The following is a 26820-nucleotide window of genomic DNA, read 5'->3' on the forward strand; positions in this document are numbered from 1 at the left end:
CTCACGGTCGAGACGCTCGCGCGGGCAGGCTTCGATGTCGAGGTTCTTGCCCTCGCCGTAGTCGAGCCAGTAGAAGAAGTTCTCGTTCGTCTCGGCGCACTTCCACTCTTCGTGATAAACGCGCAGGTTGGAGCCGTAGCGGTGCTTGAGGTCGATCATCTCGAGGAAGTATTGCAGGCCCATCATCTTTGCGTTTTGTTTGCGGCGTGCCTTGGCCTCTTCCCGCCTCTTGCGTTCCGCCCTTCTCTGCTCGCCTGAATCAGGGTCAGAGTCGGAGGAGCTACTGGACGAGGTATCGGCGTCGAGGTCGTTTCCGGCATGCCGGGCAATGGCAGAAACCTTCTTCCAGTTTTGTCGTGCTGTTGACAGCCGGCCGTTCGCAGTTCCCGGCCGTTCAGGGGAGGCCACCCCGCTGATGATCGAGGCACCCCTGGCGCGGGGCGTGGTCATGTCTCTCCATTGCGCTTCACGCACGGCATATGTCCAACGTGTCGAAGCATCGATACCCAGCCCCTGGATCTCTCGGCGGGTGCGGTACCCACGGTATGTGCGCTGAATGACTGTCGCAGCCCTATTGCGAAGCCCATCGTCGCTGTTGCCGCGGGGGCGACCAAACCCAAAGCCAAGCCGGCTGGCAAGGGGTATATGGTGCGTTTGTTGTTGGGGTTGCGGCTTCGAAGGAGATGGCGGTCCCAATATAGAGTTTATACTCTGCCGCTGTCTATGGCGTTGGGCACGTTTCTGCTCGGCCTCGCGCTTGGCTTGTGTTGCTGCAATATGGGCAAATTCCTCCTTCGTTGGCGTTACCAGCGAGTCCAGATACTCCTGGCGGCTCCTCGCCGACTGTGTTGAACCGGCGGAGCCCTGTGACAGTGAGCGTTTAGATTTTGGTCCTTGGTGGGGGTTGTCTGGAGGGGTCACTGGCGATGGCGGGGCGGCCGGGGCTTGCACCTGTTCGTGCATCGACGTCGTATCGGGTTTGGTATTAGCGGTGTTCATGGTCGGTCGATTAATATCGCGGTTCTATGTTAGAGGAGGTGTCACATCGGATTAAGGAACTCGAGTCAGTGAAGCTGCTAACAATGCACTTTGTATACGCCGGCGTCCTTGAGGACTCGGCTGGACGGCACTGGTGAAAGTGGTGCACCGCCCGCTGCTTGCGCGTGCAGATGCTATGAGCGTGGGGCACGCGAGTGACCTGATGGTGACATGTGGGTGCCAAGTCTCGGCGCCAACGGAGTTTATCATAGGTCCCAAGCTCGCAACTGCAGATTGGCGGGGACCTGGATTTTAAATACTGATCTATCATATCAAGAGGAAAGATGTTTGTCTATATGTTATCTATACAGGGGCAACTGCAAACGAGGTAGGAAACCAACCCGAAACCCAACACCATGGAAGTCTTTGAGATGAGAAAGGCGAGAACAGAATCCTTGAAGTGGAGAGTGCCAAGCCACAGCAGCCGCTAGTGGAAAGCTTGGCCCTGAACAACAGGGCTTAGAACAGCAGTGCCGAGCTAAATTTATGCCTCCTCGTCCCTCATTGTTGACACAGAAACTGCCTCCCATTCCTTGACCAGCTTCAGTGTGTTCTCGCACTTTGCACGCACAACCTCGAGGCAATCCGAGCCCAGAACCAAGCGCACAGGCACCGCCTTCCCCTCGGCGACGCCCTCTTTGGTCAACACGTCAACAATGACCTTGGCGCACTTGACGACGTCGCCTGGTTGGTTGCCGTTGTAAGCATCGATAGCTGCGCGCATCTTGGCCGCGTCTGTGTCTTGGTGCATGTAGATGTCCAGCTGCCGCGCCGTCTTCACCCGATGGCTTACGCCATCAGGCCCGTTCGCCAGGATCGCCGTGCGCGTGTATCCGGGCTCCACGCAGCAGACGTCGACCCCGAAAGGCCGGAACTCTTCCGCCAAGCCCTCAGTCAGCCCGCTCACGGCGAACTTAGTGCTGCAGTCTGTGGAGGCACTTGTATTAGCGGCAGGACCCTCATGAAGGAGATCGGGGGGAAGGGGGGGCCTCACAATGAGCCATCGCTGCGCCGGACAACCAACTTCCCAAGCTCCCAAACGTCGCCAACACCGCCATCTGCCCGTCCTCCTTGGCCGCCTCACGCAGATACGGCGCCGCAGCCCGAGCAACATTACACGTCCCAAGCACGTTGGTGTTGAAGATATCAAACACCTCCTTCCCACTACCCCCCAACCGTCAGCCTCGTTCCAGACTCAACCAACCTCCCCATCTCACAGCCAGAACAGAACTCCAGAAGAAAAGAAAACTCACCTAGCCTCCTCAACAGCTCCCTCCAACACATACCCCGCGGAGTTAACAACATGCGTGATTCGGCCGTGGACGGCGTGTGCCTCGCGGAAAATGGCCGCCAGCGTCGCTTCGTCACTGGTCACGTCCAGCGCTAGCACCGTGGCGCCCGCCGACTTGAGCGCGCTCAGTTTGGTGGTGCTGCGTGCTGTTGCGATGACGTGGTGGCCCCGCGCGAGTGCGTCGTATGCGATTGCCTCGCCGAAGCCGGAGGAGGCGCCGGTGATGAGGAAGACGGGTGTGGGCGACATGGTGGTGGCGGTGGTGATGGTGAATGGGGGTTTGTTGGTTTGTTGGTGGTTGGTTTGCGGTTGGTTGGTGGTGATATAAGGTCAGTTGGTCCTCAAGATGTGCCTGTGAGTGAGGATGATGATGCTGCGATGCTGTTCAAGTTGCTCTTCGGAATGAGTACGGCAGGGCAACCTTTATACACTCGTCGAGTCGTCATTGCCGTTCATCAACTGCACCCAGGCGGCTGTGAGCCAAGGTCTGTAAGTCCGCCATCACCCTCTAAGTCCGTGAACTCCCGCCGCACGGCATGCCGATGCGTCAAACATTGTCATGATGTTTTCGGCGGATGAACTCGAGCCCGAAGGCTGAAGCCCGATTGTGATGTTCAACTTATCACCGATGGTGGCGGTGGTTTGGGTTGGTTGACAGGGGTCCGTCCATCGGCGTTAGCAGCGAATTTTATCGGCGATGGCTTTTAGCTCTTCAGACTTCATTCTTCTTACATCAACCCGACAACAGCCACCGGAAATCTACGGAACTACCATTAGCTAGTTAACGCCTATGGTATCCCAAGGCTGCCTGCCCGACAGTTTCCGGGCATACCTATGGAACCAGGTGTTAGACAAAGCTTGGCTTGCGCTATACATAGCAGGTCGTTCGTCATCCGTCTCTCCAGTTGTTTATCAAGTCACTTGGTTCCAGTTGGACTCGGATTTCCCGAGCGCCGTCTTGTTCTCTTTCAATAAACCCTCGTATATGTCTCCTTGTTTGCAACATCTCCTTCTTCGTTCAATCGCTCACCATCTCAGGATCGCAACAAGCCATTCACACAACCGACCGCTCGCCTGAAACGGTCCTTTCTTGGCATCGACCTAGACACCTGAACCATCGACTATGAGTTCCCATGCTTTTGGCGATCCGCCTTCATGGCTTCGCTTACTAGCCGTTGTGACTATACACGGGGCAACTCCCGAATTGGATCTGCATGAGTGGGAGGTGAATCCTTAACTGCCATGGATAGCCGGTTGGCACCCACCCCAAGAGTGATTCGTACCTCCTCGTCCTAGTTTTGGCTCACTTGGGTTAGTTAACCTGTATCCCAGAAGAGATGCCGTACCGCACGGATTTAAAACATGGAGTTGTACCTATCTCCGCAGGTAGGCTGCGCGGGACTACCTGGGTGGGGTTTAGCACTTATATAGTTAGGTATCTATAACTTCTTAACCCGTGAGGGCAGCGAATTCATCCTCTTTCACACCGTCAGTTCTCAACTCAAACCTGTAACAGCAAGAAATCTTGAGCCATGTCCTTCAACTACAAGCGCGTTCTGCTCGTCGGGGCCACCGCCGGCATAGGGGCGGCCATGGCCGACAAGCTTATCCTCGAGGGCATCAAGGTCATCGCCGTTGGACGTCGCCAGGAGAGACTGGATGAATTTGTTCAAAAGCATGGCCCAGAAAATGCCAGTGGTATCAAATACGACATCACAGACAGGGCTGGCCTTGATGCGTTCGTTGAAGGGTAAGTCCCACGTCCGATTTCCTCGTCACCCACTAACAGCCACTCCCCCAAAGCGTCGTAAGCAACTACCCCGACCTCGACTGCGTTTTCCTCAACGCAGGCGTGCAGAGGCCGTTCCAGCTCTCGCGGCCGGCTCAGGTTGACCTGGACTCCTTCCACGACGAGATGGACATCAACTTTTCGCGGCACGTGGACCTTTCGATCAAGTTCCTCCCCCACTTGCTCCAGAAACCGGTCCCCACCGCGCTCATCTTCACCGGCTCGCTGCTAGCCGCCGTCCCCGCCGTTATGGTGCCGGCCTACTCGGCTTCCAAGGCCGCCCTGGCCGCCTACGTCTCCTGCCTGCGCCGCCAGCACCCCAAGTCCAGCACCAAGATCATCGAGGTCTGGCCGCCGCTTGTTCAGAGTAGGCTTCCCCCTTTCCTCACCCTTATCAGCTGCCCAATACCACCCCCTCACCCTCCCAAACAATATCAACCGACTAACAACCCCGCCAGGCGAGTTACACGACTACATGGGCAAAGAGGCGCGCGGGATGGGGATGCCGGTGGACGTGTTCACGGAGCAGGCGTGGGCGCAGCTCGCGGCGGGGTCCGAGCTGGTGATGGTGGGGGAGACGGGAGCTGGGGAGGGCTACCAGGAGATGATGAAGCTGCGCAACGGGCTGTTCGAGGCCCTGTCGGATCGGATGATGACACGCTTTGAGCTGTGATTGATCTCTTTGAGTTGTGTGTGTTTTGGCTTAGCCGTTGAAAAGTTGGTGGTGAGTTTTTGCAAGGTAAATTTTAGCCTGGTGTTAATTGCGATTGGATGGAAAGAAGAGCATATGCAGACGAGGTTAAAAGAAAATGGAGGCCGTGGCCAACAGATGGAAAGTCCGTTCAGATACAGGTCATTGACAGTGCATCCTGGCGATGTATATTCGGGTTTAAACTTGAGAGGGAACGGAAAGCAACAAATTTTCGTTTTTCCTTTCCCGTCTTCGTTAGTTTAGATCATTATTACTGTCTGCTTCGCACCCAAAAGGTTACATCCGATTCTTATTAGCAGGGCGAGAGCTTGACTATGGTAAAAAAGGAGAAGATATGCACTGTGGGGTTACCCGACAACACTTGTAATTTATCCTTTTCTGAGCCGTTCATACACGTTGCCATTTCTCTTTTTGGACAAAGTCAACACTCAAAACCGACCACTTCATCATGAGATAAAATTGCCAATTGATTAGGTGCATGCATACACCAACGGGATACAATCATATCTCAGCATGATTTCGACCCACCCTCACCAACACCAACAACAAGCTGCATCCCGCAGCACCTTTCCACAATGAGACACCACCTCCCCTCCTTCCTCCTCCTCCTCACCACCACCACCACCACCCTCGCCTACACCCCCCTCTCCGACACCTCCCTGCACCACCTCCTCTCCCCACCCCCCTCCTCATCCCCCCAGACCACCTCAGACATCAACACCAACCCCGACCCCGACTTCGACCCCCACCACGGCGCGCTGCTCGCCCCCATCCTACAGCCCCGCGTCCCCGGCACCCCCGGCCACGCCCGCGTGCAGGAACACTTCCTCGCCTTCGTGCGCGCCCACCTGCACCCGGACTGGACCGTCGAATGGCACAACAGCACCGCGACCACCCCCGCCACGGGCGACACGGCCGTGCCCTTTCAGAATCTGATTCTGCGGCGCGATCCGCCGTGGTTGAGGACTTCGCGTGAGGGAGAGGGGGAGGTGGCGCGGCTGACGCTCGCGGCGCATTATGATAGTCTGTACCGGCCGGAGGGGTTTGTCGGGGCGGTGGATAGTGCGGTGCCGTGCGCGTTGTTGCTGGCGGTGGCGAGGGGGGTGGATGAGGCGTTGACGAGGCGGTGGGAGGGGACGGTGGAGGAGGGGATGGAGGGGATGGGGGAGGAGAGTGGTGTGCAGATTTTGTTGTTGGATGGCGAGGAGGCGTGGGTGCAGTGGAGCGCGGCGGACAGTTTGTACGGGTCGAGGTGAGTTTTTGGTTGGCTGGGTTGAGGCGTTGTTCTTGCTTTGTGTGAGAGAGGAAGTGCTAATGCAATACAGGGCGCTCGCTGAGTCGTGGGAGACGACGCGGTATGATACTGGGAGCCGCTTCTCGACGCCCCTGGAGGCGATCAGCCTGTTTGTGCTGTTGGATCTGTTGGGCGCGGCGGACCCGAATATCCCGTCCTACTTTCCCACAACACACTGGGCGTACAGACATCTGGCCAAAATTGAGGGCAGACTTCGGAGGCTCGGGGTGCTCGAGACGAAGCCGAAGCGGTCGTTTCTTGCGGAGAGTGAGAAGGAAGAGATCAAGTTCCGGGGGTTTGTGGAGGACGACCATGTGCCGTTTATGAAGAGGGGTGTTGACATTTTGCATGTTATCCCTACGCCCTTCCCGCCCGTATGGCATACAATGGACGATAACGCAGCGCACCTGGATGTCCCGACTATTAGGGACTGGGCGAAGATCATGACGGCTTTTGTGGCCGAGTGGATGGACGTGGAGGGATATGTCCCGGAAGCAGGGGCAAGGCCGGAGGCGGAGAAAGCAGAGCACGCAGATTCTGAGAAGGAAGAGCTCTAGTTACTCCCATGACCTGCGAAAGTCTGGGTAGGGGTTGGAGATATACGTATGTACGTATGTATATATGGTTGTAGACATTGTATGTAGTATGTTTTGGCTGGTCTCAGCTATAGTTTTACAGTTCCTGACTCTAAAACGGACTTGCTATGCAAACCTCCACTACCTAAGAGAGGCAGATACCCACTGTTCTAGCCAAATGGTCGTTCTTGTACAGACGGGAAAGCCGACTATTACCCTAACCCTGAATCTTGAATTGTGAATGGCTCCCTCAGAGGACGAGTTCAAGTCATCGGGGCCTAGAAACAGAGTGTGTTTAGAGATGGCATTACATTCAGGTGCCGTTTATTTATTGGAAACTTCAGCAATTCCTCCACCATGACCGTAGAAGAATGTTACAACTACAGATTCCGAAGCATCATCTGAACCGCTGGCACCAGGAAAGGACCCTTTGTGGGGCGGATGTGGGGCAATTGACAATGACGACGTTGAGCGCAGGGGTCTTCGGTGAGAATGAGAATGCGAGAGTGCGAGAATGCTTCGAGTTCCACTGCCCCGTGTTTGCGCAACCAAGGGATATATTTCCACAGCTACCAGGATTACCCTCCCTCGGACAACCTCTAAATTTGCAGATCGTACCCGACAAATATCCAAAAGCTACTTCGTACAGACAGACACCATCAATTCTCTAGCGGCGCTTAACCTACCGAGATATCCGTTTTCCCCGTCCTTGAACCCATCTTTGTCGCAACGACCACAACGATTATCGCAACAGTCGCAACCGTCGTAGCCCCCCGTCCACGATTCGGCAACGCGATCCATTATTTCAACCGAATTCCGAGATAGCGCTTCTCTCGAATGGCCTGAATGGCGCCGGACAGCGAGCAAGAACAGCACCCACAACAGCCGGCGCAGGCGGAGCAACCACCAGAGCCCTCGCGCAATGGCAACACCGACAGCAACCAGACAGGCGAAAGCGCCGATGAACCCCCAAGCCCGACACCCGTAAACGACACAACCCAAACCGCACCCGCGCGCACTTCCCTCTTCCCCTCCGATGACGACGGCGACGACACCGCCTCGATCCCCAGCGACGCCTCCCCATCCACCGACGAAGGAGAAGGAGAAGGAGAAGGAGGAAAAGTAGTATCACCCAGCGCCTCGATCCCCCCCTACTGGTCCAGCGCGCGCGCCGCCGAACAACACCTTCAAAGCCACCCACTCGGGCCGCACGGCCACGGCCACGGCCCCGGCCACGCGCGCGGCGCTTCCAGCGCGTCGGCCGAGTCGGTGCTGCCGCCGGGGGCGATCACGCTGCAGGATAACGAGGGGGACGACGACGAAGATGATGGTAATACGAATAATAGGAATGGCAACGGCAACGGGAATGGGGAGCACGCTGGGCGGCGGAGCAATAGCAGCGAGCTGTACGGGCGCGAGCGCAACCGGGCGTGCTGGGCGCGCAGCGTGCAGGTGACGGACCATGTGCTGGTGAACGGGAGCACGATGAGTATTGGGGCGTTTGTGGTGTGGAATATTCGGGTGGAGGCGTTGAATGTAGGTTTTGTTCCTCCGCCTGTTTTCCTTCACTACAGAAGAAGAAACTTTTGGGGGAGACGGCGATGTGAAAGAAGAGGGATTCTGACATTACTCCCACACAGGGCTCCCGCATGAACATCCGCAAGCGCTACTCCGAGTTCGATGACCTCCGCCGGCGGCTGGTCCAAACTTTCCCCGGCTTTGAGGCGGCCGTGCCGGCGCTGCCGCCCAAGAGCGTGCTGAAGCGCTTCCACCCGCGCTTCCTCGAGAAGCGGCGGGCCGGGCTGCAGTATTTCTTGAAGTGAGTTCGACACCATCATCCCCTGGAGTGAGGACCCGAGGGAGAGAAACAAGTGTGTGGCTGACTATCTCCTGCTCGAAGCTGTATCCTGCTCAACCCGGAATTCTCGGGGTCGCCTGTCCTGAAGGAGTTTCTCTTCTCATGAATTTTGGCGTGGCACGCGATGCCCACCCACCATAGCTTAGTAACGAAGATACGACTTTCAAAGTAATGATAATCTTGGATAATAACTACACTGCTGTTTCGATATGAGGGTGCGTTCGAAAGCGTGTTTGATTCATGTGAAATCTCTATAAATTACCGCCATAGACCATTAAATCCAGGCTTCTCTAGCGTTGTCCTGCCCGCGCCAGCAAGGGCCATAATGCATGCATGGATACCCGCGACACCCGGAAACGAAGAACGCCATGCTCAGATGCAAACCCAATGTCCAAAGTCAAACAATTATTGACCCTAGGCGGCCACTTCATATGTTGAATGATCTTCCTCCCGTCCCACCCAGTTGTTTATCATATCAAAACCCCCTTTTACTTCTCATCTTTTTTTTCGTGATCGTTTAGTCCACCTTCCGCCCCCCATTCGGCGCGCCGTTCAGGATCCCCTGGCTTTGCGCCTTGTTTTGCAATTGCTTCTCGCGGGGAATAGTCAGGCAGTTGATCCCCAAGAACTTGCAGATGCTGGTCGTGACCAGCCACGCCCACCGGAAGTACACGACGGCCGAGAAGATCAGGTACCCAACGAGGTACAGGTACTCGATCTCGGCGGAGACGGCGGGGAGGCCGAAGCGGGGCAGGTTCCCGAGCACGGCGCCGCCGACGAGCGGCCACAGCATGACGGTCCAGTAGGGGAACGGCTGGCGGGTGAGGTGGGCGAGGATCATCTTGGTGGTCATGCGGCCGAAGACGAAGCTCATGATGATGCAGAACATGACGAGGTGGTTCTCCGAGCAGATGGTGGAGTAGGGCGAGTAGAGCCACGCGCCGATGGAGAGGGTGTAGACGACCAAGGGGGTCCACTCGAGGAACACGGGAGCCACGGGCAGGCCCTTTGCGCGCCGGGCCTTGACGACGTTGTTGATGCAGAAGGGGATGTGCGTGAAGAGCAGGGAGAGCACGATGACGGTCACCCACAGGTCACGGATCGAGAGGTTGTCGAGCACCTCGTCGGAGACGCCTAGGGCGCCGAGCATCGAGATGCGCGGGCCGAGGAGCTTGGTGAGGGGCTCGGTCCAGATGGCCGGGCCGTAGTAACCTGAGAGAATCATGAAGGTGCACGCGAGCAGGAGGCCCTCGGTCGGCCCGTTGATGACGCCGAGGTAGAGCGTGTGGGTGTGGTACGTCTCCCAGGTGGAGAAGAACATGGGGAGGCAGGGGCAGAGCGCGGTGAAGACGCCTGACTTGGAGGTACCGAGACCCATGGCAGCCGTCTCGAGGAGGCTGGCAAGGGTGCAGTTAAGGCTGTCGATGCCGTGGTCGAAGAGCTCGCCGAGGCCGCTCGAGGTGCCGGTGCGGCGGGCCTGCTTGCCGTCGACGTTGTCGAAGGTCTGGTACATGAATAGGCCGAAGGCGAAGCTGTAGTATACCCATGGTGGTGCCTAGGAGGTCAGCTAGGCACTGCGAACTGTGCGGTGGTAGGTGGCCTTACTGGTCCTTCAAGATCCGGCATCATGACTATTAACAGGCCGACATTGAAGAGGATGCACATGAACCCGAGTAGGGTCACCATATTTGGGGCTAGCCATAGCGGCAATAGCTCGACAAAGGCGTTCCACTGTTCCCATATTTTAGCAATGTCCTCTCTCTAGCCATCGATACCAAGTCGTCGTGGAGAGCGCCGAAGTGAAGGGCGGGGGTGGGGCATGCGTACGTATGGTCGTAGGATGTAGTGGGATATCGGCGACTTGTCGACGGCCGAGTACTTGTACGATTTGAGGTGAATAAGCGCGTCATCGGAGACGCACTCGGCGACTGCTCTTTCTGTTGGGTTGCGGCACCATTGTTAGCGAATTGTGACGTCGACAAATTCCCGTTCGTTCCTCTGGACCCCGGCAGATGCAGGAAGTCTGACAGCAGGAGGGCAGGGGTGGGGCTTGACGAACTACTGTTATCGGGAGCCATGGTCGGCTGCCGGGTTGGGGAAGGCGAGCAAAACCAGCTTTGAATGAGTTTGCTTTGCGGCGCGTAGGATAGGCGATGGATATGCGCTTTTGGAAGGGGGCTAGACACGGGAGATTTGAGCAATCTGGCCGACCCTGTATCTGCGAAAGAGGTGGAACAAAGGAGAGAAAAGGTTTCGTGATAGGTAGCTAAGGTGGCCTAGCACAACAAGCGGATGCGTGCGGTCTTTTGGTAGATGAAGGTCACGATACTGTGTATGTCAGGCCAAGCGACGTTGTCGGTTCCACGTGTACTGCGCCGACGGCGGAAGTTTTTACAATTATGTTGTTGAGACGAGACCTGCCGTAGCCCGTCGCGAATCAAATCTCCAATCAAGGTGGCTATCGAGGATCCACACCAATGTTAGCCTAGCACCCTAGCACGTGAAAATGATGAGCTTGTAGGCGGTCTCGCGGTGTGGCGGTGAAGCTCATTGCCACTCAGTCGCCTGTTTGTTTTGTATCCGTCTTTACAAAGGGTGCATGTTAGTTTTTTGAACGGAGAAATGGTTGGGTTCAATTCGGCAACTGCGACCTTCCAACGGCGTTTATCCAAGATTCTTTACTCGTGTACCTTTTACGTGCCTGGCGGAGGGCCAGGAAGGCCGGTCATCAGAGTGCCCAATGAGGCACCTTTATTGACGAATTTCGAATGAAACAACTGAACAGTTGATGGGTGGCGGTGGTTAGTCGTCCTGCCGCTACGATTGCCAATTGGCGTTGGAGAGAGTACGGGGGGCACCTGAAGATGCGCCAAATTGATGGACTTGATTCTTCATTCTTAAACCATTAATGCAATAATTACCCAATACCCAATGATGCATCGGACTCCAGAAGCCGACATTAAAAAATAACCATGACTAAACACCGTTCGCGGTTGGGTCGATTGACGATCCGCCGCTTTCCGCCAACACGGTTCCACCAATGGCCCGGGCGGCAGATCTAGATTTCCCCGGATCGTCAATTTAGGTCCCTAACCGCCGCGCGTTGATATGCAGATATCAGCCACACACACGCGAACAACCCAACTTGATCCCAATTTGATCCCTTAGAGCAGGACGGCGAACCCGGCGAACAACCCGCCAGCCACGACAGCCAAGCCGTACGAATTCGCGAACTGCAGCGACCCGGCAGCATTCTTGTCGTTGTCGTTGCTGTTGCCGCCGGAGCCGTCAGCGAGGCCGTCGTAGGCCTGGTCCGCCGGGGGGCCGGTGGAGGTGGCGGCGGGCACGGCAGCGGTGGTGGAGGAGGAGGTGTCGTTGACGCGGGTCGGGGTCTGGGCGCCGCAGGGGTGCTTCTCGCGGCAGTCGGACGCGCACTTGTTGTTTGATCCGCAGTCTGCCACGCACGCGGTGCCCCAGGCCGTGCAGACGTGGTACGGCAGCGTCAGGGTGTACTCTGTCACGTTGGGCTGCTTGCCGTCGCTGCACACGCAGCCGTATGTGAGGGTTTCCTGTGGGTGGAGAGGGTTGTCAGTCGGGTTCAATCGCGTCACGCGACCACACGCGCAGGCGCAGGCGCAAGCGTGGGCTGCGAGCTGGCGGGGTTCCACGTACGGAATCGCAGGTGTTGACCTGCGGGTCGCCAGTCGAAGTCTCGAGGCAGATCGGCTTGCACATGCTGCGCTGGTCGCTGCACCACGCTTCTGCGACGGCTGTCAGCTCATGCTCCTCCAGAGGACAGTCCGAATTCCAAGCCTACTCTTGAGGTAGTCGGGCACGGTGTCAGGGTCGACCCAGTAGTCGGCCGAGACGGCCACGGCGCCCATAAGGGCTAGGAAAGTTGTCCGGAAGGAAACCATTGTTAATGATGATATGGTGATCCGCTGGAGGTCGAGGAGTAGGAGTTGCAAAGGTGAGAATTATGGACAGACGACCGATGACTGTCTGAACAAAAGTTATGTGAGCGGCCCAGACATAAAAATGAACAATGAGACAGCCAGCCAGCCTCAAGTTGCCGCAGAGACGATTATCATTCCTGTGTGGAGGGTCTGACTTACAGTCGGTGTAGATCCGAAGTGAGACCTCGTAAAAGGGGGGAGCGGATTAGATACAGAGAAATTAGTCAATTACAGCGAGAGACAGAGGGGAGCTTGAAAACTGTTGAGTTGGAAAGTATGAAGTGAAAACGAAGGCGAGAAGAGGAATTAAGTGCCCGGCGACTGATGTCCTTCAAACGAGGGGAGGACGCAGCTCTTTGAGGGGATCAAGGATGATGAGAACGGCGCGGAAGGAAAAAACGCGAGCTGGCATGATAAAAAGGGAAGCACTCCCAGCAACCCCGGATCCAGAGTGGATGCCATGGGAAGCTCCCGAGGTTGCAGCCTGCACCGGATTGGCCGGCTTTGGGAGTTCAATCAGGAAGAAGCACTCATGATAGGTCGAAGCTCCCCATCCCTGTCTTCTCGCCGTGTTCGCTCCGCCGCAGGGATCAGCAAGTCAAACACTGAGTGAGCACTCCGTGATGCAGCCCTGGCAATGGGACGGGCGAAGAGGATCGGAAGGAGGTTGGGCCCGTAGCGGCACTTGTGGCACGGATTTTCCATGACCATTTGTCTCGGACGATGCAAAAGCAATCGGATCGCGCATCACCATCAAGTTTTGTTCCGATCTGGCCAACGGTTGAGTCTTGAGGATTGGTGGTCTAGAATGGCCCAGGCCGGTGCCATCGCTCCAAGGGCTCCACCACAGATTGGACGGAACAGGTGCTTTCCCATCCACCCGATTGTCGTGTGCTTCACAGAACCTGTTGGCTCATCCCCAGGTTGTTGGTGTGGTCCTCATTCATCTGGTTGCCTGTGCGGCGCTCCCCAGCTGCGAATCTATTTGTGCCTCGAGCAACGGCTCGGAGACGGCACAGAAGAGGCTGCGCCAAACGGGGAAGCTCTGTGCCTTGTGGGCCGAGTACCCCGAGGGATGCCATCTGAATCACACTAGGTGTTTACATTCCGAGCGAGGGCGCAGGTATTCCCTTTCTCCCGTCAGAACAGGATTCCTTGCTGCAGCCGATGTCTGCGGTGCGATAGGAAAATGGCGGCGTTAGGCGGCAAGTTGCCCGTTTTTGGTATGTAAGTGTCATTGTTTCTGATATGTCGACTGGTGCAGGGAGGGTTGCATGCAGTGTTCCATACGAGAAACCCCGCCCAAAAAGTCCCACGTTCACGACGACCCAACCGTCGAGTCTCGTATCTCTCTCATACATGCTCATACCTTTGCCACACGCCACCTCTTCCATCTTGAATTGTGGTCATGCCGCTCAAGATATCGGATGTTTTTTTTTTATGTTTTTTTTCATCTCAAAGTAATGTTAGTCCGCTTGACTTCATTGTGGCCCCGGATGTCCGAGTGTGGGGTGATGTGGGTGGTCGAGGGGAGGGATGCGTGCAGCGGGAGAGCTGCAGATGGTGGGGTCTTCCAACAGAAGCAACCAATTGATGGTCAAAAATGCTGAGATAGGGCCAATGTCCCGAATGTTTACCTCATTCCCGTTATTGCGTGCCAGTGAGGTATGTAGCAGAGCCGCTGTGCAACCCCAACGCTAACCTGCCGAGAATGGAGGTAGGAGTCATCTGCCACCAACTGGCCAGTGCCCTTGTTTGCACACCACTTCCAAGGCGCAGGAGGTTCGGACATGCATCGTTCTGTAATGTGCGCCCAAACACATAAACAGGTCCTGTAGGATGATGGTTGTCTTTATGCACAGGAGTGAAACTTCAAAGTGAAAGCTGGAATATTCAGCCGAGCCATTTGCAACTTCTTGTCTTGGCTGGCGGCGGGAAGGGACATAAAAACTATCGGTCTGTGGAGATGCTGTGCCGCTGCCATTTTTCGTGATATCGCAAGATGCCCCGTTCTGGAAGGTTTGAACTTCGGTTTGGTGTTCAGTTGGCGCCTGGAATCGATCGCCAAGCCCTTCTACAGGCTAGCCTAGTTAGGATTAGCTGCAGTGGATGATTGATCTGGCCCGTGCGTCTTGCCAAGTCAAGCCGTGCATGGAGCTTGAGCTGAACAAGTGTCCAGAGTTTCGGAAGCAACCGTCGTCAGCCTTGCTGTTTACTCGCTGCTCTCCAGACGGGCAAGCATTCCTGCCACGACAACCACCCACAATGCGGTTTACACAGTCAATTGCCCCGGCGCTTTTGCTGCTTGCGGCGGGCGTTGCTCAGGCCGCTTCCGGTTGGGGGTTCGGCGACGGCAGCATTCAGATTGCCGCAAAGAAGGGTGAATCTGTTAAGGAGAAGTACGCGGCATTGCACACCGAAATTCCTGACGTTGATAGATGCTAACTATACCTTCGTTTTTTTCTAGGCTCAATCAAAACAGCCCTCTTGCGAAACCAGTCTCCCTCGGAACCACCAGCACGCTGAAGCTCGTCCTGACGGCCAAGGACAATGGCGCCGGGAAGCGCCCGCATCAGGCATTCCTCGTGCTGCAGGAACAGGACACGGGGCTCGAGGCGCCCTTTCCGCTGACCGTTAAGGAGAGTGGGAAAGCGACCGTTCAAATTGTAAGGGCGTCTGGTTTACAGAATGGGGATACGATTACTGATACTCTCCCACAGTCGCAGAAGGACCTCCCCGTCCAGTTGCGTATTGCGACCAAACCTCTCAAGGCATCCGTTGTCCTCGCCTCCTTCGGCTCTTCGCAAGGGTTCGACGCCCCAGTTTTTGAGGTCAAGGTCGAGCAGGATGCCAACGCGCCAGCCCCCGCCTACGAGAAACCCCTGCGTTATGGCAAACAGCCCGAGATTCACCACATCTTCCGCCCTGACGCGAAGAGCCCGCCCAAGGTCGTCTCGCTCGTCTTTGGGTTGGCCGTGGCTGCCACCCTACCTGCGCTGCTGATTAGCGTAAGTCACACCCGCCAAACCACTCGCGCGGCGATACTGACTTCCGACAGTGGGCTACTCTTGGCGGGAACCTCAACCACCTTTCTAAAGCTATTGGTGTGGCACCGCTGTCGCATGCCGCCTTTTTCGGCTCGATCATGGCGATGGAGTTTGTCTTCTTCATGTATTACACCAGCTGGAACCTATTCCAAGTGCTTCCGGTCATGGGCGTGGTCGGCGCAGTCGCTGTGTTGAGCGGGACGAAGGCGCTTGGAGAGGTTCAGGCTAGGAGGCTTGCTGGAGAGCGCTGAGCAACAACTACTGCGGCTGATCGATGGAATTCAAGGCATCATAACAGAGCCCGGCTCTATCACAAGGCAAGGGATGGGGGACAGTTGTGTTATTGTTAAGGCCAGGCGAAAACGGCATGGTCCGTGTGTGTATGAGCGACAAAAACGAGATGATCTAGCCGAGCAAGCCATGTAATTTTGCAATGATAGATTTTAGGCGCAATGTAGGCGCCGTATTTCGACAATGGCAGTATCTGGATGTCACCCAAACCTTCAATTTGACAGCTTCCAGTGTCAGGACAAATGGAGCTTCAGTTAAGAGTGCGGGTGAGACGACCAGCCGCCCTGCCAATGAGCGCATGTAGCGGCCACGTTCAGGGCCCCACCACAGTTGATGCCCCACTTGGAGTATTTTGACCCCTGCATGTAAACAAATGGATTCCGATCGCGTCCTGGCCTGACCTCCAAGTCAACCACGACTGCCAGATCAACTCGCGACTTCCGCCTCCCATTGTTTCCTCACAACTCTGCGGAAAGCACAACCCCCACCATACAAGTATCATGCAATCTTGGGCTGAGCTCAACATCGAACGCACCTTCTAGCTCCGTCTTCCAATTTGCAGCAGCGCACCGACGTCGGCGTCGCTTTAATTGACGATAGCCCTCGTCTACCTACCCTCGATTGCACCTGCTGCTGCTGCCGGTTCACACCCCGGTTGACCAGTGTCGCGCTCGACGCGCTCTCGGCAGGTTCACCATGGATATCAACAGCAATACTAGAGGCAATCATGCCACTAGCAGGCCCAAGCATATTTCTAGGCTTAGAAAAGAGATGCTTCAACATCGTATGCATCAGAACCCTTTCAGCTCACCACCCTCATCAACCGGCTCCCACGACACGGTCAGCACCACCACCGAGGAGCTCTCCCAAAATCTCTCCGATTTCTCTTTTAGCCCCGACGGCGAAGGCACCCGTCGCTTCAGCGAGGAATTCCAAGCTGCATCCAAGAGACACGCCTCGAGGTCAGGCCGCTTCGGTTCCAAGCAGATGGATGCGGTTCTCAACACCTCGGCAATTGCCCGCACCTTTCCGGAATGGACCGGCCTCCTAACCAAGGATAACCTGACCTTCACTCAGACCGGCGACATGGCCGCGCTACCCAGGCCCGTTTCTGCCTCCCCGGGTGGGAAGGAGAACATACCCCCGGCCCAGGAACGCGCCGGCAAGAACACATTTGAAGATATGGCCGAGATGAAGAGGAAGCGCTTCCGCGCCGACCTTCAAGCACGTGTTGAGAATGAGTCCGACGCCTCCACCATTCTCTCCCTCTCACCCGCGCGGCCTGCCTCAGCCTCCCGCCGGTCTCGTTTTGCACCCGTCGAGCCAGAAGTCATGGTTGCCCCCGAGGCCGGAAAGCGCTCTCTCCAGGACATGGCGTCGAAAATCCGCACCGAAAAGCAAACCACCAAGCGCGATATCACCCCGAAACGTTCCCCGGCCGCCCGCCCCAGTTATGACACTCCAGCCCACGCACTCGCGCTCGACAACAGCATGATCACCCCCACTAGTCGCTCCTTCTTTCTACCATCGTTCCGTCATCTCCCAGACTGGACGTCCGGCACTCTCAAATTTAGCACGATGAAGAACGGCGTTCCTGTCTTTGTCAAGTCGGACAAGTCAGGCGTCCGACTGGACAAATACGGAAGGGACCATGACGAGATCCACGCGGTCGGAATCACCAAGGAAGACGAGGAAATGTTTGTTTCTATGGATAAGCTCCAGGAAGAAGTCCGCGAACTCCATGACCACGACGCAATGCTTCAACTCGAAGCCGAGAAGCTGCAGCGGGAAGTCAACCAGCTTCAAGGCGAGCTTAAGAGGCTCAAGACCCGGAAGCTTTCGGATAGTGCCATTGGTTCAGAATCCGATGCCTCATTCAGGCGCAGCGTTGGGCATAATGACGACCTAGAATACGAGATTGCGCAGCTGCGGGATCGTCTTGACCAGGCTAGTAGGCAGGTCGGCGTCAATGACATCCACAGCGCCGCCCTCGCGGCAGAGCGTGATGAAGCTTTGCACCAGGCCTCCGTTGCCCGCGAGCGCGCTACTAAACTCCACGCCGAGCTTGAGGCCACACAGAAGGACCTCGAGTCCTCTCTGCATTTGCTTCAGGAGAGGGAAGAATTGCAACTCGAGAACGAGGCCCTACTCTCCGAAAACCAAACTCTCAAACACCAACGCGACTCTGCCCTTCAAAACAACAAAACCCTTACCGCCGAAAACGACAAGCTCCGCCGGGAACTCGGTGGGGTACAAAAAGACCTCCGCATGACTCGTGAGGAGCTCGCCTCGGTTCGCAAGCAGTACGAGGCTTTGCAGGAGGAGAAGCGGCATATTTCACAAGACCATGCCAGCATGGAGCGCAACAATGACACCTATTACAAGGAAAACAAGAAGCTGCAGGCACAGGTCGCCGCGCGGGACCAGCACATCAACGATTTGAAGAGGGGAATCAGCTCCCGAGACAAGATGCTCGATAACATCCAAGGCTTGACAACAAATACAGCTGTCCTTGAGCTGAATGCTGAGCTCCAAGCCGAAGCCGAGCATCTCCAAATCAGGGTGGAGGAGCAAGCTGCTGAGCTGAACCAACGGGAGAGCGAGATCAGCGCCGGGGAAGGTCGGATCCGTTCCCTCAAGGAACAGAACTTGGACCTCTCCATCGACAATGAACGGCTGCGGGATGAGAACCGGCGCCTTCGCTCGGGCCACGAGGAAATGAGGGACCAGTGGGCCGACGAAAGGAACAAGGTGGACCAATTCATCTCCAAGCACGTAGTCGACGAAGAGGCCGACGACTGCATCCGCTTAGACGACGATTTCAAACAGAGAGAAGCGGCTCTCCGGAAGAAGCTCGAGCGCCGAGAGGCAGCCGTTCAGAAAGTCAAGCGCCTGTCCAACAGAATCAGCGAGATTGCAGAGCAGGAGTTCACTGGGAAATCAACCAAGATGACCCGCATTATTGAACCAAAAGACGTCCAGACAACAACCGATGAGATGACAGGAAAGAGCAGCGCCGTCAACATCAACGTCGTTGACGACGACCTGACGAGAGAGCTCCACTTGACTGAGGAGGACTCTGACTTCGCGAGTGTTATGGAGGGCGAAATCGTCAAGCTGAGGCACACCTATCGAGAGCTTCAGAAACGAGTGCAGCAGGATGCTGACATTACCAATCATTCGCTGCCTTCGCTTCCTCCGACACTTCAAAGGAGCAAGTCTGATAGCGGCGTCCCTTCCAGGTTTGCCCCGCAAAAGGCCCAGCTTCCCAGTATCCTCAAGAAGTCTAGTCAGTTTGAGGACACTGGTCGTTTCAGCGTCAAATCTGCGCTGAGCGTTGCCAGCCATCATGTGGAGGACGAGACTTTCAACAACGCGCGCACCCGCAGGTCGTCGATGGGTAACACTCAAGACCTCCCCCGCGCAGAATCTCGTCTCCGCCGCAACTCTGAGGCCGGCCGTGAAATGACGGAGCCCAATCTAACCTCTGCCTTCTTCATGCCTGACACGACACTCGAGGGTCTCAAGCAGGGTACCGCCCAGGACCTGCCGCAAGAGTCCATCCCATCGTTGAGCAAGGATGCTCGCCGCTTGCTGGATGGCATCTGCAAGCACAACTCCGTCAACTGCAACATCTGCGTGCGGATCGCCGCCCACGGCGGCGAGAAGCCTGCCTCTGCCGCTGCAACAACCGCCAACAAAATCTTCATCACCCCAGAAGACGTGCGGCGCGGCAAGAAGATTGTCTCCGCCGAGAAACCCATTCCAGTCTCGGACCGCCTCCCAGCGGACCAACAGCACACCCAGCAGCACCCTGAAGACCCCACCGTCCGCCCGGCCATGGCTCCCGGCGAGGCGCTTGCCGTCCTGATCAAGGAAACGCAGGACGAGATTGACCACCTCCAAATCGAGCTCAAGCGGCTCAACGAGGTGTACTTCGCCCTAGACAAGTCACTCGGCATGCGTGAGCGGAGACGCGTCATGGGTGACATCAAGCGTTTGCAGGGCGAGCTCGAGGCCAAGAGCGGTCATCTGTATCGCCTCCATGACGTCCTCGAGGGGCAGAAGCAGGCCGGCCAGCTGATGGAAGGCGACGGTGTTGACGTCACTGTGTTGAGTGGCCTGTTGAGAGCGGAGGTCAATGTGACAGGGGAAAGCAGAGGGGAGTGGGAAGGGTTTGAAGAATGAGTTTGCTTGCTGTATTTGTTGCGTTGGAGGGTGGGGGTGTATTTGGGCTGCTGTCGAGTATTGATTGGGATGGGCGGGCGGAAGTTGTTTGTTTATTTTCGCATTTCTACTTTGTGTGTTTGGGTTCGGGGTCTCGTTGGAGTACTGTGGGCTTGGCTTGCAACGGGCAATGTTTGGTCTAAGGGGTCTGGTCCATCACCGGCTGAGATTATAGTCAAGGAGTTACGTCTCAACTTGCATATTAGGGCGCCCTGTAGGGCGTGGTTCGAGGTGGGGGAAGAATTGAAATCCTCTTTGTTCTCTGCCCAAACTTTCCACCCCCAACGGCCGGGCTCGAGACCCTCGCACTTTAGCTCGGCAATCTTCAAAACGGGTCACTGTGACGTCAAAGTGGTGAGACTTGAGATCGGGCATCACTGAGACCCGCTGGCTTCGATTGTATGCATTGTGCGTCCACGCCAGCTGCTTGCCAAGGCACTTAACTGAGTTCAATATTGTCTTGGCTTTGTGTTGGGTGTCTGCTGTCCTACTCTCTTCACCTAACCGAACAGCGAGCTGCCTTTTCAAGCTGAAGTAATGTGAGACCGTCTGGCCTTCTTGACACCGAGCCACGATGGGGGTACCAGATACCGACGTCCACGTCAGGTCAAGGGGGGGGGGGGGGAGGGGATAGGGGCCGCTCTCTTCTCCGGTGTTGTAGAAAAGCAACTAACCAACCAACCCTCACAGCATTCCCCCGATTGCCCAATCGGGTATCCGATGGATGGATGCTGCCAGCCAGGTGCGGAATCCGAATTTACCAAAAGTAGGCCAGGGCCAAGACGGGCGGCGGGCGAAGATGTTGTTTCACTCGCTTGGCTCTCTCTCTCTCTCTCCATTCCCATCCCCAATCCCATCGGACCATTCCATCCCCATCTCCATCTCCATCCCGTCCCACTCCCGATCTAACCCAGCAGCCACAGCCAGCCAGTGCGAACAACACAGCAGAGGCGGGCGGATGTCTTTCAACACGGGGCTTCTGCGTCCATCTCTTTCCCAGATGGTCACAGAAGAATTGAAGCGCTGACCAAGCCAACCCAGCCCTCGGGGTTAAGTTTGGCAAAACCCGACGCCGCCGGTCTCAAAACTACACACGCACAGTATGAAGATACATGCATACATACATCCACATACATTACCGACCCGACAGATCTGATCAGGGGGGGCTATCACCTCTCGAGCAACAAAAGGGTAACCATCCATCTCCCCCCTCCCTTCCCCTACCTTTCACGTCGTTCAGCTCTCTCCAACCACCCCCCTTCTTCCAGCCTCGCGCACGCCAAGACGTCAAAAGGCGGCAGATGTGTCAAAAATCAAAAATACCCTCCGTCAATGTGACCTGTGCCGCGTCTCAAAAAGACAAGAAGCGCCGTAAGCCGGCCCCAAGATACCCCCCCCCTCTCCTCCCCCCTCTCCTCGGCCCATTGTTCGTGTGTGGACATACATACACTAGTTAGTTAGTCAGTATTATGTATCTCCGATGCAGTCCGCCGATAAAAATAAAAATAAAAAAAACTCACCCACACTCCCACATACACACACTCACACACACACACATGCAACCGGCACCCGGCACCGCGAGCGAGAGGACCTCGGCTCGGGAAGCGAACAAACATGTCTGTTTCGGGTAACCACATTTGGGGGGCTTGCGCCAGCTTACATGCTTTGGGTTTTTTTATGCCTGCCGGGGAAGGGAACCCGGGACCCGGGGAATGCCGCAACGAGTGCCGACGCGGGCTGACACCCACACACACACCACACCCACCACACACGCACAAAGAAAAAAGCTGGGGAAAGTACCGAGAGTCGAAGTGTGCACGGTGAGGGATGCAGTTTCTGGTTGTGGCGGTCGTCACGATGTCGCGAGCGCCATGATGCCGTCGTTCGCTAGTTTGCAAATTACAATCCATACATACGAATTACAGACCTCGATCCTCTTCCGAACATGGGCAAGGGGAGAGGGGGGGCGGGCCCATTGACTTTCCCTCCCCATCGACCTCCCTCACTCCCCGCTCCACTCTCACTGCACGATCTCAACGCTCACTTGTCTCTCTTCTCTGCTCGACCTAACGCAGGCAGGGTCTGCGGTGCAACGGTTTCACCCCATGCGGTACGACCGGCCGGACGAGCCGGGCCAGGTACCCATGGAGCCTTGGGCGGGAAAGCTGGCGGTCTGTTTGTCAAGCTTTGCTCGTCAGCCGCGAAGGGCCTCTTTCCAGGCAAGCCAGGCCGGCGGCGGAGGCGGAAAAGGTGGAAAGCTGCTGTCACTTCCCACCAGTTCCCTTGCCGTGTCGAAGCCTATCACGGACTAGCCGGGTCTCAATGAGAGGGAGATCTCCAGACCCCGCATTGGCTGGGCCGCAGGGTGGTTGCGTGGCCGTGTGGATGTCTTTTTGTACTGCACTGTGTGCAGCGTGTAGCTCATTGTGTTCTCCCAGTTCATTAGGTAACTAGGTAACCGGGTGTCGGTCGAAGGTGTGAGGGTGTGTGGTGTGGTCCTCTCCCGAGATCCAGAGAGCCAGCGCCCCCCGAAGTGCCCCGACTGTGTGGGATTGAGGATGGCAACCGTTCAAGGTCCCGGTGCCCGGGATATCGCAAGGGTTTGGGGCTGCAGGCCGCAAGCGCGGCATCCCTCAACACCCCACTGCATTCTTGGCAAGCAGTGATTGGGGACGCTGAGAATCGTCATTTGGTGGGAAGTAAAATCCGAGATTTGTTGCTGTGATATAATAAGGGTCGCAGCAGGGGGCCTGGCCGATTTGGGGCTGGACTCGGCTTTCACAGCAAACCTGGCGCGAAGCTGCCTCCGCTTTCTTCAGACGCCACCGCTGCCCTCCAAGAACCACAGCTGCTGCAACGTCCCGCCGTACCGCCCGGGGATCGACCTGACAGAGCCTCGACGTCCATTCTCGGTCTGGGAAGTCCATCTCGGATCCGTTCTTTTCTTCAACCGGCCAGCAACCAGATCCACGCAAGGGCGACATGACCTCAAACGCTGCCGCAGTGGTGTCTTGCGGCGAGTGCAAACGGCGCAAGCAGAAGGTAGTTAAAGGGTGCCGAATGACTTGAGACCCACACCGCCACAAGGCCGACGGGCTCTTACACAGGATGCTCTGGCTGACAGCTCAAACCAGTGCGACCGCAAGTTTCCTTGCAATCATTGCTTGAAGCGAGGAGTATCCCACCTCTGTCGGTTTGCATCGAAGCCACTCGGCCTCAAGGCCAGAGATGACGGTTCAAATGACGGCCAGCCAAGGTTTGGCTCACGAGCCCCAAGCCTTCGCGTCTCTGCTAACCGGTGGCTCTACCGTTTTATCAGGGCATCTAGGAAGCGCAGTCTCGACAGTTCAGACAAAGGTGTGTCCGACAGAGATTCGGATCACGATGACTCTGGCTCGGATGTCGACGTGAGCAGCGCCTTGAATGGGCTCGGCTACCTCGCCCACCATCACCACTTAGTGTTAGGTCAGGGTTCTGGCCCAAAGGTAAAGTGACGCGCGCCGGGGCGGAGAGGCGCGAAACCCCTACTAACGGTCCAACAGGCAGTCAGGGACCTCGTAGAGGAAAGCGACGAAGAACAGTGTGATGAGCTCAAAGACGCTCTGCGGTTGATGCCGGAGAAGCGGTACACCGGTAAACCTAACCCGCCTATTCCACCAAGGCTTTGCTGGCGCTGACCGGTGCAGATTGCCTCGTCGACAACTGGCTGAACGGCGCCAATCATCAGTATTACGCCTTGTACCCGCCCGAATTTAGGACCCAGTACGACGGCTGGTGGGCGACCCCGCGAAATAAGGTGACGCCCGAACTCACGAGCCTGATCCTGCGCGTTTGCGCATGCTCCCTCCATTTCATCATCGATAACAGCGTCAAAGTGAGGCTCGAAACGGACCTCGAAACCGATGTTCTGACCTTCGCCGACCGCATGCATGCTGCGGCCCAGAAGCTCAGTGCCAGCATCCCCTTAGGAAAAGGCGGCCTCGTCCACGTTCAGCAACTATTTCTCACCGCATTCTGGTACAAGTCAGCCGAGAAATGGGACGAGTCATGGAATGCTTTGAGCAGGGCCATCCCCGCCGCCATCGAGATAGGTAAATATCCGCAGCTGCGGGGTTTCGAAATCATGCCAGACTGACGTAGTCCAGGCCTGCATCAGGATTCCTCCTCCGAGGGGATGTCGGAATACGACCGCGAGATGAGGAGGCGCATGTGGGTTATCTTGTATCTGTGGGATTTGTAAGTGATGATACGTTGGCCCTACCCATGACGATGGCGAATTAATGCTGTTCAGTGCGTTGGGCTCCATGCTATCCCGCCCGTTCATGATCGACCGCACCCACAGTACAGTCGTGATGCCGACACTTACCCTCGAAAACAACCGGGAACGGCCCGACCAGCCTTCGCAGTTCCGCCATATGAACCTCCACTGCCAGCTGTGCATCGACGCGGCTGCGGAGTTTGGGAAGGAGTCGGATCCCGAAACAGGTAAGGCAAAAACTGCCAAACGGATACAAGTTGCGGTTGAGAAGTGGTTCGATAGCCTCCCGGCGGAATATGCCTTGAAGTCGCCCGAGACGCGGTGGGACCGTGAGTTTGAATGGGTTGTGTTTCAACGTCGGTATCTGCACCTGATCGGATACATGAGCTTGTTCAGTCAGCTGAAACCCTTTCTTACGCGGAACTCGGCGGAACCCATGTCGGAACTCGAGTCGAGCCTTCGAGAGGCCGGCGTTGGGGCGGCGCTGGGCCTCATGGATGTGTCCTGGAGGCTTTTTGAAACCCTGGTTTCGGCGGGGGCCAAGTTTCACTATGCCGTCTTTTGCATTTTCGACGCAGCAACCGTCATGTGCTCTGCGTTCCTCCTGGACGAGGCTCGCAACCTTCCGCAGCGGGAGACTATCCTTGAAGCCGTCAAGAAATGCTTGGGCATGCTCGCAGAGGCGGCTGCCGAATCCAAGACAACGGCTGGGTTACACCACATCCTAAAAGGTCTCCTCAATAAGCTACCACTGAGCACCAGGGAGCAAGGGGTGATTGGGTCGAAGAAACGGGTGAAGAATGAGAGGGTTACGCCGCCCGGCGACCGAACCCTCACGAAGTCCCCGGGCGTCCCGTCGTCGCAGCGCACTCGGCCTGAAGGTCGTCGGAATCACAAACCCCGACACCGATCCAGCAGCGCTAGCTCTAACAGCGATTCCACGGTGGATTCGTCTAAATTCCAGCCACGAAGCGAGAGTTCCGTGTCGGTACCTGACAGCTGTCGGTCGAGAAATCCCCGGGTATCATCAGAATCACAAACACGGCCCAGGTCCGTCGTTCCATCGAATGGCGTGGCGCCGGCAACCGGTATTGCGTCCTCTAGCAACTTCGTGCCGGTCCATCCGGCGTATCCGGGAGCAACGGGGGGCTTTATGCCGGCGACGAGCGCCATGTCGACGACCGTCTTCATGCCATCAGAGGCATACAACCCCGGTTCCGGTTACGTGCAGGAGGGCGGCTTTCAATACTCGGCGTCGAGCCCCGTGGGTGTGATCCCATTCAGCCAACCTGCTTGGCAGCCACCCCAGGCGATGGAAAACCTGGGAGGCAATGTGCTCTACCCGAACGGCGGCCTTTCTGGATTCGACAGCTCCCCGCCACCGCCACCGCAACCCACATTACTCGAGTACTGGGGTTGGCAGGATCTTGGCCTCGGCCACCCCTCGGCTTGGTCCGTACCGGTTCCGGATCAGAGCGGGATGCGGCAGCACTACGTGGAACTGCCTGGGGGGTTTGACGGCCGGGGCATGGCGAACGACTGCGGGGAAAGCGCGAGCACCGATCTGAGTCGGTGACGGCTGCCGGCTGACGTCTGGCGTCTGTAATTTGATTGTTGGTTGACGATGCCCATGAAGAGTAACCAGTGGAGGTGTTGGTTTGCCGGATTCGGTAATTTGTGTTGTTAGAGGCTCGCCTCACTGGGGTTCGTTGTGCAACAGGTGCTGAAAGACCGAATCTCGCTTGGGGTTGGACCCTGAGAAGGTCTTAATTGCTTAAATCCGTATCAGTTAAAAAGAAGGAAAATCAGTCAGCCTTGGGATTGCCAGGGTTTCATACGTTTATGGTTCCGCATCCATGCTTCCTCTAACCTTGAGCTCGAGCATTTGTTAGAAGGGAGTTAATTCAAAAAAGTGCGGGAAGTGCGAGGGAGGAAGTACTTATATCGCCTGCAGCTGTGCTCCCCGAAACGAGAACCAGTCCCCGAAGTTTCTAATTCTTAGTCACCTCTTCCCCTGAGGCCCGAAAACCTTCGGACACTGATCTGTGGCATCGGCTGCATCGCATCTGGCCGAGGAAGAGCTTTTTCGTAACACGGCTGAAGCAACAGCGCTCAGATTAGGATCCTGGGGATTTGGGAATTTTCGAGACCAGTCCTTGGAGAATTTCTGGCGCGGTGGCTTGAAGTGTCTCGCCGTGTTGCTGGCTTGTTGCCACGTGCGAACGACTCGCTTGTTGGGTGCGTGGGTGCCAGTGTTGCCTGTCCTCCTCGTGGACGAGAGAGAGGGCGGGATCGGCTCGATCGGGAAGCCAATTTCAGTGGGTCTCCAAGCCAGGCCCGAAATCTTTGCTGCCCACGCGGTGTGGGTCGCACCTGCCAGACCGCAGTTCTCTCATCGGGGAAGCGCCGAAGTGGGCAATCACTGCCCGGTGGTCCTTCGACTGGCTCTCTGACCTCCTCATTGTGCTTGGTTCGACCGGTTGT

General features: G+C 56.6%; 10 protein-coding genes across 10 annotated transcripts; 7 read left to right on the forward strand and 3 right to left on the reverse strand.

Moving 5' to 3' along the window:
* Window positions 1-1415: 1415 nt before the first annotated feature.
* On the reverse strand, window positions 1416-2848 carry F5144DRAFT_75796 (uncharacterized protein). The gene is made up of 3 exons (XM_066793403.1): window positions 2292-2848; window positions 2033-2202; window positions 1416-1965 (listed from the first exon to the last, which is right to left on the reverse strand). Exons 1-3 carry the CDS (start codon window positions 2576-2578, stop codon window positions 1523-1525), a joined length of 900 nt encoding a protein of 299 aa, XP_066649436.1. The 5' UTR covers window positions 2579-2848; the 3' UTR covers window positions 1416-1522.
* Window positions 2849-3786: 938 nt separating this feature from the next.
* F5144DRAFT_558559 (uncharacterized protein) lies at window positions 3787-5098 on the forward strand. The gene is made up of 3 exons (XM_066788088.1): window positions 3787-4079; window positions 4133-4485; window positions 4577-5098. The coding sequence occupies exons 1-3, from the start codon at window positions 3862-3864 to the stop codon at window positions 4789-4791; spliced, it is 786 nt and encodes a 261-aa protein (XP_066649437.1). The 5' UTR covers window positions 3787-3861; the 3' UTR covers window positions 4792-5098.
* A 59-nt stretch (window positions 5099-5157) lies between these two features.
* F5144DRAFT_608963 (peptidase family M28-domain-containing protein) lies at window positions 5158-7056 on the forward strand. Its single transcript, XM_066791611.1, has 2 exons — window positions 5158-6082; window positions 6156-7056. The coding sequence occupies exons 1-2, from the start codon at window positions 5406-5408 to the stop codon at window positions 6679-6681; spliced, it is 1203 nt and encodes a 400-aa protein (XP_066649438.1). The 5' UTR covers window positions 5158-5405; the 3' UTR covers window positions 6682-7056.
* A 153-nt stretch (window positions 7057-7209) lies between these two features.
* F5144DRAFT_558565 (Phox homologous domain-containing protein) lies at window positions 7210-8768 on the forward strand. Its single transcript, XM_066788089.1, has 3 exons — window positions 7210-8235; window positions 8340-8518; window positions 8600-8768. The coding sequence occupies exons 1-3, from the start codon at window positions 7546-7548 to the stop codon at window positions 8661-8663; spliced, it is 933 nt and encodes a 310-aa protein (XP_066649439.1). The 5' UTR covers window positions 7210-7545; the 3' UTR covers window positions 8664-8768.
* On the reverse strand, window positions 8752-10635 carry F5144DRAFT_626096 (CDP-alcohol phosphatidyltransferase-domain-containing protein; the record flags this gene model as incomplete). The annotated part of the gene is made up of 4 exons (XM_066792248.1): window positions 8752-10112; window positions 10163-10288; window positions 10385-10490; window positions 10562-10635. 4 exons carry the CDS (start codon window positions 10633-10635, stop codon window positions 9075-9077), a joined length of 1344 nt encoding a protein of 447 aa, XP_066649440.1. The 3' UTR covers window positions 8752-9074.
* A 776-nt stretch (window positions 10636-11411) lies between these two features.
* F5144DRAFT_558571 (uncharacterized protein) lies at window positions 11412-12916 on the reverse strand. Its single transcript, XM_066788090.1, has 3 exons — window positions 12375-12916; window positions 12230-12318; window positions 11412-12126 (listed from the first exon to the last, which is right to left on the reverse strand). The coding sequence occupies exons 1-3, from the start codon at window positions 12472-12474 to the stop codon at window positions 11722-11724; spliced, it is 594 nt and encodes a 197-aa protein (XP_066649441.1). The 5' UTR covers window positions 12475-12916; the 3' UTR covers window positions 11412-11721.
* Window positions 12917-14778: 1862 nt separating this feature from the next.
* On the forward strand, window positions 14779-15811 carry F5144DRAFT_598556 (Oligosaccharyltransferase subunit Ribophorin II-domain-containing protein; the record flags this gene model as incomplete). Its single annotated transcript, XM_066790956.1, has 4 exons — window positions 14779-14912; window positions 14981-15179; window positions 15234-15521; window positions 15572-15811. The coding sequence occupies 4 exons, from the start codon at window positions 14779-14781 to the stop codon at window positions 15809-15811; spliced, it is 861 nt and encodes a 286-aa protein (XP_066649442.1).
* A 736-nt stretch (window positions 15812-16547) lies between these two features.
* Window positions 16548-20039, forward strand: F5144DRAFT_598557 (uncharacterized protein; the record flags this gene model as incomplete). The annotated part of the gene is made up of 1 exon (XM_066790957.1): window positions 16548-20039. One exon carries the CDS (start codon window positions 16548-16550, stop codon window positions 20037-20039), a length of 3492 nt encoding a protein of 1163 aa, XP_066649443.1.
* F5144DRAFT_76366 (uncharacterized protein) lies at window positions 19976-20566 on the forward strand. Its single transcript, XM_066793404.1, has one exon. It carries the CDS (start codon window positions 20109-20111, stop codon window positions 20457-20459), a length of 351 nt encoding a protein of 116 aa, XP_066649444.1. The 5' UTR covers window positions 19976-20108; the 3' UTR covers window positions 20460-20566.
* A 3122-nt stretch (window positions 20567-23688) lies between these two features.
* On the forward strand, window positions 23689-26296 carry F5144DRAFT_558594 (uncharacterized protein; the record flags this gene model as incomplete). The annotated part of the gene is made up of 5 exons (XM_066788091.1): window positions 23689-23711; window positions 23765-24169; window positions 24224-24314; window positions 24370-26099; window positions 26165-26296. Coding segments are annotated over 4 exons (2062 nt in total), but the record flags the coding sequence as incomplete, so codon positions are not given.
* Between the last annotated feature and the right edge of the window lie 524 nt (window positions 26297-26820).

The sequence above is a fragment of the Chaetomium tenue genome (assembly GCF_020726465.1).
Source record: "Chaetomium tenue strain MPI-SDFR-AT-0079 chromosome Unknown F5144scaffold_1, whole genome shotgun sequence".
Lineage (NCBI taxonomy): Eukaryota > Fungi > Ascomycota > Sordariomycetes > Sordariales > Chaetomiaceae > Chaetomium > Chaetomium tenue.